The 13327-nt window shown below is 39.4% G+C and overlaps 1 protein-coding gene across 2 annotated transcripts in view; it reads left to right on the top strand.

Moving 5' to 3' along the window:
* The window catches only part of sdk2b (sidekick cell adhesion molecule 2b), a 949565-nt gene that overhangs the window by 582795 nt on the left and 353443 nt on the right, over positions 1-13327 (top strand). For both annotated transcript variants that reach the window (XM_043714747.1, XM_043714746.1), the window contains exon 3: positions 9644-9750. In XM_043714747.1, coding sequence (XP_043570682.1) covers positions 9644-9750 — 107 coding nt within the window. The remainder of the gene's footprint in view (positions 1-9643; positions 9751-13327) is intronic.

The raw sequence follows: 13327 nt of genomic DNA, 5'->3' as shown, positions 1-13327 counted from the left end.
ATTCCCATGCACCTGTCACTCTTGATTTTCTAGTCAATGGCAATCATAAGTTTCCTTTTGAAAAAAAAGCTTTGAAATCAACTTGAAATGAATTTCTAGTGTATCAAATTAAAGAGCTTGTAAAAGGAAGCTCATAACATTTTATCACTGAGAACTGTATTGTTTGGGGAAGGTATTCCAATTTAAACCGTAATCTGAAGTGACTGAACTGAAAATTTGCACAATTTTTACCTGAAAGTTTAAACAGGTAGCACCCTTCTGAAAAGGTGTCCATATTAGTCTTCTGATAAGTATATGAAAACTTAGCATCTGATTTGCCTTCCCCTGAGGGAAATATCTGAATATGGGTTATGGTATACCCCAATACCACAACTGGAAAGCAGTGATGGAATCAGACTTGCCATTAACATTATTCACCTTTGAGCACCGACATGATCCTTTGCCATTGTAACCACTAATGAGATAGTTTCTTCATTAACTAAGAAAGCTGGTGTTAACCAATTAGCACTTCTTTGCTGTTGTGATGAAACAGTAAACTACAGTCTTTCTCCTTCTTATATTGCTGGAAGAAATCTCTCATCCTGTGTCCTGTGCCCCCTTTCACTGGCCATGCAACAAAACTCTTAAGAATTTGTTTCATTATGTTGTTTTTTTCTGTATTTGAATTTTTAAGATAATCTTATTCGTGCATAGAAGCACAGGAGCAGGAGACCATTCAGTCCCTCAAGTCTCTGCTGCCATTTTAGATCACAGCAGATCACCTTTCTCCACACCAAATTCCCAAACTATCGTCATATTCCTCAGTGTACATAGTAACTAGAAATCTTATCAATCTCTGAGTTGAACTTACTCAATGACTGAACATGCACAGGCCTCTGGGGTAGAAAGTTTCCAAGATTCACCATCCTCTGAGTGAAGAGGTTCCTCCTCATTTCAGTCCCCTAGTTCAGACTGTGTACCCTAGTTCTAGGTCCTGCACTCAGGGGAATTGTCATTTTGTGACCTATTTTGTCTGTCCCTTTCTTATAATTTTGTAATTTTCAGAGATTGCTTCTCATTCTTCTAAATTAGAGAGGGTAGAGGGCCAATATCCTCACAGGACAGTCCAACCATCACAGGAATCAGTTTGGTGAACCTCCACCACACTTCCTCTATAGGAAGTATATCTTTCTTTAAGTAAAGGGACCAGAGTGCACATAATGCCTCACCAGTGATCTATCCAACTGATGTAAGACTTTTTTCCTCCTGTACTCAGTACTCTTGTGATAAAGGTTAACCTACTAATTGCCTTCTGAAATGCTTGCTGTACTTCCAATAAGACACTATCCAGCATCTTCAACATTCATTCCCTCCACCACTAACATAGTGTGCTGTGCACACCATCTACAAAATGCACTGAAGTAACTCAAAAAGGTTTCTCTAATTGTACCTTCCTAACCCTGACTATCTGGGAGGACAAGGGCAGCAGTTGCAGAGGAACAACATCATCTGCAAGTTGCCCTCAAAATCACAGGCCGTCCTTACTTGCATCTACATCACCATGTATTTACTTAGTGGGTCAAAATTCTGGTGCTCAATCCCCAACTTCATTGTAAGGTCCCTACATCTCAAGGAACACAGTGGCTTAAAACCACATTCTCAATTGCAATTTGAACTGGGTAATAAATGCTGACCTTGCAATCCCCAATCATATGAACAATTAACAAAAATGCTAGTTTTCAATGACTTATGAGCAAAGAGTTCCCTTTGGACATCAATACTTTGCAATCGCTCACCATTTAAGAAAACACTTTTATCTTTGTTTGTCCTACCAATGTGAATAGCCTCATATTTATCTACATTATATCCCATATACCATACTCTTGCACACTCAGCTGTCTAGATGTACCTTGCAGTGCACCTCACAATTTGTGTTCCCACCAAGTTTTATATCATTCCAAAGTTGGAAATATTACAATTGGACACCACATACAAATCATTGATACAGGTTGTGACTTGCGGGATTACAAGTACAGATCCTTTGTGATCCCCACTGATCACAATCCTGCCAATCTGAGAATGACATATTTACTGCTACGTTTTGCTTTCTGTCTTTTAGCCAATCCTCAATCCTTGCTAACGTATTCACACACACACGCGCCCACCCCCCCCCCCCCCCCCACCCGCATCATTCCTCCAATTTCATGCAATTTAATTCTGTAAGGATGCTGTTAAACTAAAAAAGGTACAGAAAACATTTACAAGGATGTTGTTTGAGTTATAAGGAGAGGTTGAATTGGTTGAGACTTTTTTCCCTAGAGCGTCGGAGGCTGAGGGGCAGACCTTATTGAGATTTATAAAACTGTGAGGGACATGGATAAGGTGAATAGCCGAGGTCTTTTTCCAAGGGTTGGGGAGTCCAAAACTAGAGGGCATAGGTTTAAGGTGAGATGACAAATGGTCAAAGCAACTTTTTCACACAGAGGGTGGTGTGTGTATGGAATGAGCTGCCTGGGGAAGTGGTAGAAGCAAGTACAATTCCAGTGTTTAAGATATGTTTGGATAGGTACAAGACTAGAAAGGTTTAGAGGAATATGGGCCAAATGCAAACAAATGGGACTGCTCAATTTAGGATACCTGGTCTGCATGGATGAGTTGGACCAAAGGGTCTGTTTCCTTGCTTTATGACTCAATGACCCTATGTTTGTTGACCTCCTGTGTGGGACTTTGTAAAAAGCCATCTGAAAATCCAAATACACCAAATCCACTGATTCCCCTTATTGGCTGTGCCAGTAACATTGTCAAAATCTCTATCCGATTTATCAAACATGAACCTTCATTAGTCAAGGTGACTCTGTCCAATCAGATAATTATTTTCTAAATATCCTGTAATTATATGTTCATAATAAATTCTAGTACTATCCTACTACAGCTGTCAGGCTAACAGGTCTGAAGTTTCTTTTCTCCCTCTCCTTTTTTTAAATAAGATGGTTACATTTGCTACTTTCTAATCTGCAGGCACATTCTTGAGGTATTAAGGATTTCGAAAGATGAACACCAATATATCCACTATCCTAGCTTAGATATTTCATTTAAGGCATCTTAACAAGTCGCTCATACGTACATTTATCTAAGTTAAAAGAAGATTTCTGAATCTAATTGTAATGTGTTTATAGTCACAAATTCTTATTGGATGTGTTCGTATGAAAGTGTCTAATGATTTGTTGTGAACAGAGTTTCTCTGCTGCCTGAAAGTTGAATGATGACAATATTCTTTGTTGTGTAGGCAAGATCACCCTTATGTGACCTATTTAACTGCAATGTTCTTTTCATATTAGCCTGCCAATGTCATGTTTGTGATTTGGCTTTGTGAGTTTTTTTTAATAATTAAAAGAGACACTGAATTAGAAACTGAACAAACTCAACACCTGTCTCTAGAAATCATATTGTGTTCTAAAGAGGTGCTTTCATGTTACAAATCAAAGGACAGCAGCAAGTTTGAATGAACTCATTCATTTTATCCCAGCTAACTCTACTAATTAAATCAGCCAGTAAAGGTCATCTCCTAGTCTCTGCTCTGCATGTAACATTCAACTGTCCAAAAGGCAAGGCTGGATGCCAAGAGCTATTGACTTAGTATTTCAGCACCACCTTGTGTCTGCATATAGATTTACATCATGGAGGAAGGTCAGGCTCAGACGCATCTCATCTCATCAGAACTGTAGAAAATATTTCTCAAATATTATGTCTGTTACTCTGGCATGAAGAAACAATACCTTACAATTATTTCCTGTTTAACCATAATTAACAGGAAGGCAGGTTTGATTTTGCAGGTTCAATCAGAAATTTCTAGATTGATGTTAACAAAACTAGATAGTGGCTGTATCTAATGAATACCTTAAATGAATCTTAATTCATGTCAATATATCTAATTGTGGTCAGGAGATTAAAACTAAATTACATTTGTAATATAGTGTTCTTATGGGATCACACATTTGAGATTCAACCAGTTGCAGAAGATCTGGAAGTAAAGGTACGCAAGATCATTTTGTAAAAGTAGGAACATAAAAATTAGGAGCATGAGTAAACTATTCAGTCCTTCAGGTCTGCTTTGACATTCAGTATGATCATGGCTGATCCTTAATCTCAATGCCATATTCCCACTTTCTTCCCATATCTATCATATTGTACCTATTTCTTGCTTGACCATATTCCAGTGACTTGGTCTCCACAACCTTCTGTCATAGCAAATTCCACAGGTTCACTAGCATATAAATGAAGAAGTCCTTCCTCATCTGCATCCTTAATGGCCTACCCTTTATCCTGAGGCTGTGACCCCTGGTTCTAGACTTACCAACTAGGGAAAATCCCTCCCTGCATCTTGTCTGTCCATTCCTGTTAGAGTTTGATACCCTTCAATTAGCTTCTTTCTCATCCTTCCAAACTCTAATGAATTCACACCCAGTCAAAGCAATCTGACCTCATATAATAGTCCTGCCCTCCCCAGTATCATAATAGTGAGTTTCTGCTGCACTTCCTCCATGGTAAGCATATCCTTTCTGAGGAATAATGTAGAGGTGCTGGTGTTTGTCTAGTGTGGACAAAGTCTAAAATCACTTGATATTGGGTTGTAGTTCAACAGGTTTATGTGAAACCACAGGCTTAGAACATAGAACATAGAAAAGTACAGCACAGAACAGGCCCTCGGCCCACGATGTTGTATGGAGGATTATTCCTAATCTAAAATAAAATAACCTCACTTATGCACCCCTCAATTCACTGCTGTCCATGTGCATGTCCAATAGTTGCTTAAACGTCCCTAATGACTCTACTTCCACCACCACCGCTGATAATGCAATCCATGCATTCACAACTCTCTGTGTAAAGAACCTGCCCCTGACATCTTCTCTATACTTTACTCCTAATATCTTAAAACTATTACCCCTTGTGCCAGTCAGTCCTGCCCTGGGGAAAAGTCTCTGGCTATTGACTCTATCCATGCCTCTTATTATGTTGTATACTTCGATCAGTTCACCTCTCTTTCTCCTTCCCTCCAGAGAGAAAAGTCTGAGCTTAGTCAACCTCTCTTCATAAGTCAAGCCCTGCAGTCCAGGGAACATCCTGGTAAACCTTCTTTGCACCTTCTCCAAAGCCTCCGTGTCTTTCCTATAATAGGACAACCAGAACTGGACACAATATTCCAAGTGTGGTCTCACCAGGGTCTTGTAGAACTGCTGCAAAACCTCGTGGCTCTTAGACTCGATTACCCTGTTAATGGAAGCCAAAACACCATATGTTTTCTTCACAACCCTATCCACTTGGGTGGCAACTTTGAGGGATCTATACACTTGGAACACCAAGATCCCTCTGTTCTTCCACACTGCCAAAAATCCTGTCTTTAATCCTATATTCAGCATTCAAATTCAACATTCCAAAATGCATCACTTCACATTTATCCAGGTTGAATTCCATCTGCCATTTCTCAGCCCAGCTCTGCATCCTATCTATGTTGCGCCACAGCCTGCAATAGCCCTCTATACTATCAACGACACCTCCACCCTTTGTGTCATCAGCAAATTTACTAACCCACCCCACAACCTCCTCGTCCAAGTCATTTATAAAAACTACGAAGAGTAGAGGCTCAAGAGCAGAACCCTGCGGGACCCCACTCAACACTGTCCTCCAGGCGGAATACTTTCCATCTACAACCATTCTCTGCCTTCTGTCAATCAACCAATTCTGAATCCAGATAGCCGAATCTCCCTGTATCCCATACCTCCTGACTTTATCAATGAGCCTACCAAATGCCTGCTGATATCCATATACACCACATCCCCTGCTTGACCTTCATCAACCTGTCTTATCACCTCCTCAAAGATTTGAGAAGCATGACCTGCCCCTCACAAAGTCATACTGACTGCCTTTAATCATGCTATGATTTTCCAAATAGTCATAAATCCTATCCCTCAGAATTCTTTCCAAAACCTTGCTGACCACAGACGTAAGACTGACTGGTCTGTAATTGCCAGGAATTTCCCTATTTCCCTTCTTGAAGAGAGAAACAACATTTGCCTCCCTCCAATCCTTCGGTACGACTCCCATGGAGACTAAGGAAGCAAAGATCTTCGTCACCGGCTTAGGCAACCTCCTTTTTCGCTTCCCGGAGCAACCTCGGATAAATCTGGTCTGGCCCTGGAGACTTATCCATCTTAATGTTTACCAAAATTTCTAGCACATCAACTTCATCAATCTTGATCTGTTCAAGCCTGTTTCCCAGCTCCTCAAAGTTCTCATTCACAACAAGGTCCCTTTCCTTAGTGAAAACCGATGCAAAAAACTCATTTAGTGCTTTCCTTATCTGCTCAGACTCCATGCACAAGTTCCCTATGCTATCCTTGATCGGTCCTACCTTCTCCCTGATCATTCTCTTATTCCTCACATATGAGTAAAATGCCTTTGGGTTCTTCCTAATGCTTCCTGCCAAGCCTTTTTCATGCCCCGTCCTGGCTCTCCTGAGTCCATATCTGAGGTCCTTTCTAGTAAGCCTATAATCCTCTAAAGCTTGCTAGATCCTTGCTCCCTCCACCTTATGTAAGCTGCCTTCTTCCTTTTGACAAGAAGCTCTTCTGTTCTTGTCATCCAAGGCTCCTTAATCTTACCCCTTCTTGCTTTTGGAGCCCCTGTTCCTCCCCTAGGAAGCTAGCTGGTGTCTTATGATTTTTGACTTTCTTAGGTAGGCAGACCAAAATTGCATGCAATACTCCAAGCATCATCTAACCAAGGCCCTGCCTAACTGCAGTGAGACATCCCTACCTTTGACCTATCTTGTCATAAAGGCTAACAAGCCATTGGCCTTCTCAATTGCTTGCTGCACCTAACTGTTTACTTTCATTAACTCATGTACACGGACACCCAAATCCCTTTGTAGATCCACATTTTTGTTTTTCACACTGAAGTGTATAACTTCAGATTTGAGCATCTGCCTTATGTTTGCTCACTCATTCAACCTGTCTAAATCACCTTGAAGCCTCCTAGCAATCACTTCATGAATCACAATTCTGTCCATTTTTTAATTTTCTCATAAGGTATGATATTTAGACAAGATAAATGGCGAGGCAAAAGTATTGAAATTCAGTAATGTTTGCATTCCAGCAACTTTTTAAATAAAGGAAATTTGAATTACAAAATAAGGAAGATTAACGGCTGTTGGGAGCTTATTTTGAGTACCAAGTGAGGTTTGATTTCTTCGAACTCTACAGTGAACATTCATAATGGAAACTTTTAACTCATGATAAAATGCAGCTGGCATCAAGCCATTATTCAGATAGTGGAATACATACAGCGTAAAAAATCAATACTGCATCACTGACCAAACACATGTCTCTGGCTTGACCTCTTTCAAAGACAGTGAACAGCAATCAACTGAGTCTACACAAGACATCGGTGATGTAGCCACTTGTTTTATAACTAGGAGATGGAGGATGAGTCCCAAACCTGGGAGCACAGCTCCCAGATCTTCCAGTCTCCAGATTGTAAAACCAGTCTCTGACAATCTCAACCAGAGATGTACTAATATCAGACCACTGGAAACCTAGACACCAAAACCCGACTCAATAAAATAACTGCAACTAGTCTTTAAAGAAGCTACCTTCACATATGATAAATGTTGAAGTTGTCACAGAAAATTCTTTAGTGGAAAGTAATTAGCTAAAACCCGCATTTTAGCATTGTATATTTATTTATGAGTTATTTGTGGATAAATACTAAATAAATATACTTTAACTGCAGCTGTTGGAAACTAATTTCTCCTGCTTCAAATTTTAAACAAATTTGTCATCAAAATGTTTCCTAGCAGCTTCAATTCTGTCCTTCAGCCCATCAAATTGATCCTGACAGTGTTTAGTGCCAGCCTTTAACAAACCTAATTAGTGAGCATTGGTAAAATCCAATCTTTGAAAAAAATGATACCTATAATTGAAATGCTGTCAGGTTAAAGTACTGGAAGTTGGCACAATGTTCTAGATCATTCAGCAAGGATATTACATCATAAACTGATATAGCACTGATTTAGGATTGTGCTGAGATTAAGAACAGAACAACTGAATTATCCTACTCTAGAGATTGAAGTATTTTCATTAACTGTGATGAAAAGTTCATAAGAAACTCTAAGCAACATTTCATGACCTATGCAGGAATAAAAGGATGGTAAAAGTTGATTGAAGTTTTTGAATCAGTGGTTCTACCTACCAAATTGATAGCAATCTCAATGCAAGCAGAAAATGCAGAGTTCAACTGTAATCAGGGAAAATAGAGCTCTGTGACTTTTCACTGACCTCCAACTGATGGTAAAACATTTACTGCTGCATAACAGCTTACAGAAAGTTTTTTTTAAGCAGTGGAAATGTAAAGGTGGTCCAGCAGGCCAGCTTGACTCTTGTAAAATCTCTTGTAAAAGATGATTGGCTACTCACAAATTTGAGTTTGCATTGCTGACACAGTGACTGAAACTTCAGATCCTTGGAACCAGGTGCTGAGGTGACAGAAGGCATGGAATTTGTGAAAACCTAGTTCAGACTGCCCCAGCATTTTCTTGCCCTTGTGAAGTTTTGCTGGAGTGACATTGAGACCTTTAAGAAAACCTGCAGGTACCAATTAAGGTGGTTGAGGAGATGATTAACCTGGATATTCCTGTGATATCTCTATTGTCTGGAGTCAGTTGGAACCCCTGTATGACATACCAGTTCAAAGGAATTAGTAACAGTGGCAGAACCTGGTGAATGCAACATAACATTAAATCACAATAATAAGAAATCTGCAATTCAGCAGAATATTGGACACTTCACTGCCATAGGAACTTGTTGTGACTTAAAGGATACATTAAGACTCTTTACCCCTCACCTTCTTTGGTCGTAATAATGCCACCTGTACTCCAGTGACTCATGACTGGCCCAGCCACTGTCTTGGAAATGTTTCTAATACTTATATGTTTGAAGTGAAGTAAATTCTCACCAGTGAAACCCCCACATCCTTTAATATGATTGTAGTTTAACTGTTCATTTTGATTTTTTATGATGTAATGCCCACATTAAAGAAACAATAGAGTTGGAATATAACAGCACAAAGAATAAAGTCTCTGTTGCACTTATCTTTTACATTGAAGGTGAACTAAATAAGCCCATTAAGGCTCTAGTTATAGTGCAGATTGACATTTAACTGAAACCTTCTGAAAGAGGACATCAGCAATGCATCACCAGAGAGCATAAAGCTCCCTCTCCTCAGGCATTTGTGAGCTATTTAAAACAACACAATAAATCAAAGATTGGTTACAATGAGGTTTCATTTTTAAAGGGTGGCAGTACATGGAGCCATGAATAGTATCAATTTATTCAAAGTGAGATTCTCCACATGTTGTTGGCTTCGATTGCCAGCTGGCAATCTGGGTGAGTTGGATAGAGGACACAAAGGAAAAATTCTATAACTGGGCAGTGTGCCATGGTTTGATCAAGTCATTAGAAGGAAGAGAGTACTGCATGCTGGCAATGGTTCAGCAACTATGCGCATACAGACTGAAATACTTCAACATTTTTAAAAAGAGCATCAATACTAAAAGAAGACCAAACTTCCACATTGTCTGCAATTGATTACTTTTGTTTTTAACTTTTAGATACCTGATTCCATCATTGGATCGATCCCATGCTGGCTTCTACCGTTGCATAGTGAGGAATCGGCTCGGAGCACTGATGCAGAGAAGGACAGAAGTCCAGGTGGCATGTAAGTTGGCTCAGAATACGAATGTGCCAGTGGGACAGCTGCTGAATGTGTTCTTAATAGATAATGTGACATTAGCAGATAAAAAGTTCAATTCACATGCATAATCAACTTATCCAAGTTCAACTTTATTACTGCTGGGAAACGAGGAGCGATGGTGACTGAGTAAACTCACTGCTGAAACTGTAAGCTGGTAAAATGAAAGAACAACTTTGCATCTAGCCATTCTGCAGAAATCTAACTCCCAAAAAATGACTAAGTGCAGAATGAACAATGAAAGGGTAATCACTGTTTTGGGAGTTCTTTTACATTTTCATCCAAGGCTTTAACAGATCGAGTGTTTTTCTGCTGTTCATCAGAAGTTTATAATTAGAATCCTCCTGCCCTGAATTTCACTTTCTGCACATATGGCTTGCTTTCTTGTCTCACACTGGAAAATCTTAAGAGAATTTCTATTCCCAAGACTCCCCATTTTACAGCAACCCAAAAGCAAAATTGGGTTAACTAACAAATAAAAGCTGTTGCAGAAACATAGCAGATATGAAAAGCATTTAGAAGATGTTGCAGCAGCTGAAGAGCTCAGTTAAGTTGCTTGTGATACAAACTGATGACATTCACTTTGTATTGTGAATTCCTGTCAATCACAGATGCAGAACTAGACAACAGAAAAGAAACGTCAGCACAACTTGAAAACAGTGTACATACTGGTATTTAATATTCACAGTCTCAACTTGAAAACTGTCAGTGTTATCCAGTTTTAACGTTTTTCACTGTTATTTTGTAGCACAAACCCAATAGATTTCGAATTTAAGTACAAATGGCATTCCAAAATCTGAAGCCACCTGATCCATTGGGAAAACACAACTCAGACGGGTGGAAATCTCTGGAATGTGTGATTCCAGCTGACTTCCACCCTGCTGCACATCGCCAGATATTTTCCTGATCAACCTGCTCAGAGATATTAGGACATTCCCATGGAGCAGGTGGGTCTTAAACCTGGGCATCCTGGCTGGGTACGGTCATTACCACTGCACCACGAGCTCTCTGCAAGTGGCTGGATCCTATTGAATTGACCAAGAGACCCTGGAATGTAACAGTGTTCCCTCAGCACTGCCATCCTCCCCAGGGATGTGAGGAAAATAAATGACTGGAAATAGTGAATCTCCAAAAGTAACAACGACCTTGAAAGTCCTTTTCAACTTATTAAAAAAAATTACATTTTATTTATTTAAGTCAATGTTTTAGAAGGATATTTTCAAAAGTATCCTTACACTTTCCTGATTATGCCTGGTAGCTTTAACTTCTCCCTGTAGCTGAGAGAATGACAGCTGGAACTGCTATTGTTGCTTTAAATGAATCTTTTCATTTATCTCCCTGTCTTATAGTTACCTCATTGACAAAAACAAGAAATGATAGAATTAAAATGATTTGATCCACTTTTGGAAAATAAATGCCAACATGCAGTGAAAAAAATATAGCCATTGTTTCTTCAACTTCTCTTCAATTGTTTAAAATAAACTAAACATCTGTATCCCCAGAGCTGGTAACATGGAAAGCTTTTCATTTCTCCCTAACATCTGTTTTAATGGTAATAATTTAGTGGCACAGTGTGTAGCCTATCCATGACCCATGTACCTGGAAATCCTCATCTGGGAACTTTCAACACAAGAGGTAGCATCTAAGATGATAATAGTGATATTATTGAAGTGAGGTTTATTGTAAGGAAACAGATACCTAAGGTACTTAATTGTTGCAGCGATCTCCAGGGGGACAGCAGAAATGTATATATATTACACACACAAACACACAGAAAAAAGCATGTCTGAAAAAATGATAAAAAGTAACTCAATGAACATGCCTGACAACCAAACCGTGGAACACTTGTCAACTGAGAGACAAGTACCACACAATTTCCTTTTATGCTCTTCATTTCCCAGAATGATAATTCTACTTAATCACTTCTGTGCTCACCTCCCAATAAAAGGACTTCATCGGAAATAGATCCTGTGTACTCATATGGTAGGGAAGGGCCTCTATTTTCAAACAGTAAGTCATCATAGATGTTGTGCAGAATGTAAATTTAGTTTGCTGATGTTTCCACCAGAAAATTAAAATCTGACACATCAACATATTAGCCATGTTAGAACAAAACGACTTTTTGCTATCTCAGTAATGAGGATCTTCCATCTGTTTCCACCTCTGCATGACTAAATATGCTGTAGCACCACATCATATTCTTACTACATGAAGATCAAAATGGATTTTTCCCAATCAGAATAATCATCCTATGTAAATAGTAAAAACAAGCTTGAATTTACAGCTATATTGGATGAAGAAAACCCTGTGTTCTGCGCTTATGTGTTGTACCAAGAGACAGTACAAATGCTTACAGCCAGACTGCATGTTGGAGTGGGGAGAAGGGAAAAGGGGAAGTTACACTGCTGCTTAATTACCTAGGTAATGAGTATATAATCAGGCAGCAGCATTAATGAATAACGATAATGTGAAAATCACAGAAGATTTTGTACATTGTTTTAATTAGCTTAATTAACCACAGTCTATTTGGGCACAGCAGAAGTGTGCGTATTCATATTAAGCTCCAGGACTGTAGATAGACCAACCTTTAAAGGCATAAGTCTTTTATTAGATTCATTTTTGTCATAGATTTAGAACAAATGAAAATATCTATTTTGCCCACAATATTTAGAGCAATTAACCCATCCAATATTGAAACTCCAATTTCTCAAATAAATGCTCGACACTTGGCTCAATTTTCGAAGACATTGATTTGATTGTTCTGCTTTTTTAAGAATACTATACACTTGCACATGCTGAAGATTGCTTTAACTCTTACCCACCTCTTGCACACACTGACATCTTTACATGCGTCCCTGAGTCTTGCTGTGAACCTTTGGCGATGTCAGCTGAGTGAGTGGAAATTCCATGTGTCATTCTCAATTGAAAGAGCTTCCAAAACTCATCGTCACAAAGAAGAATGGTTCTTCATATGCTTCTGTTCAACACACGTCCAAAATATTTTACCAAGATTCATGATTTGGATTTTTTTTGATTGATTTTTCCACTGCTATGATGTGATCATACCGTGAGTATCTCCTTGTGGCAAAATGAGCAAGAGTGTGATGAATTTAGTGAGTTCACCTTGCCTTCAGTTATTGTTGTGTCAGACCAATCATCTGAGTTTCTAACTTAATGTGAAAAACAGTCTGTTTTAAAATGTATAATGGGAGAAAGTGAGGACTGCAGATGCTGGAGACCAGAGCTGAAAATGTGTTGCTGGAAAAGTGTAGCAGGTCAGGCAGCATCCAAGGAGCAGGAGAATCGACGTATCGGGCATGAGCCCTTCTTCAGGAATGAGGAGAGTGTGCCAAGCAGGCTAAGATAAAAGGCAGGGAGGAGGGACTTGGGGGAGGGGAGTTGGAAATGCGATAGGTGGAAGGAGGTTAAGGTGAGGGTGATAAGGTGAGGGTGATAGGCCAGAGTAGGGGTGGGGGCGGAGAGGTCAGGAAGAAGATTGCAGGTTAGGAAGGTGGTGCTGAGTTCGAGGGTTGGGACTGAGACA

This window comes from Chiloscyllium plagiosum, chromosome 24 (assembly GCF_004010195.1).
Source record: "Chiloscyllium plagiosum isolate BGI_BamShark_2017 chromosome 24, ASM401019v2, whole genome shotgun sequence".
NCBI lineage: Eukaryota > Metazoa > Chordata > Chondrichthyes > Orectolobiformes > Hemiscylliidae > Chiloscyllium > Chiloscyllium plagiosum.
This window is presented reverse-complemented; position numbering and strand designations above follow the sequence as displayed.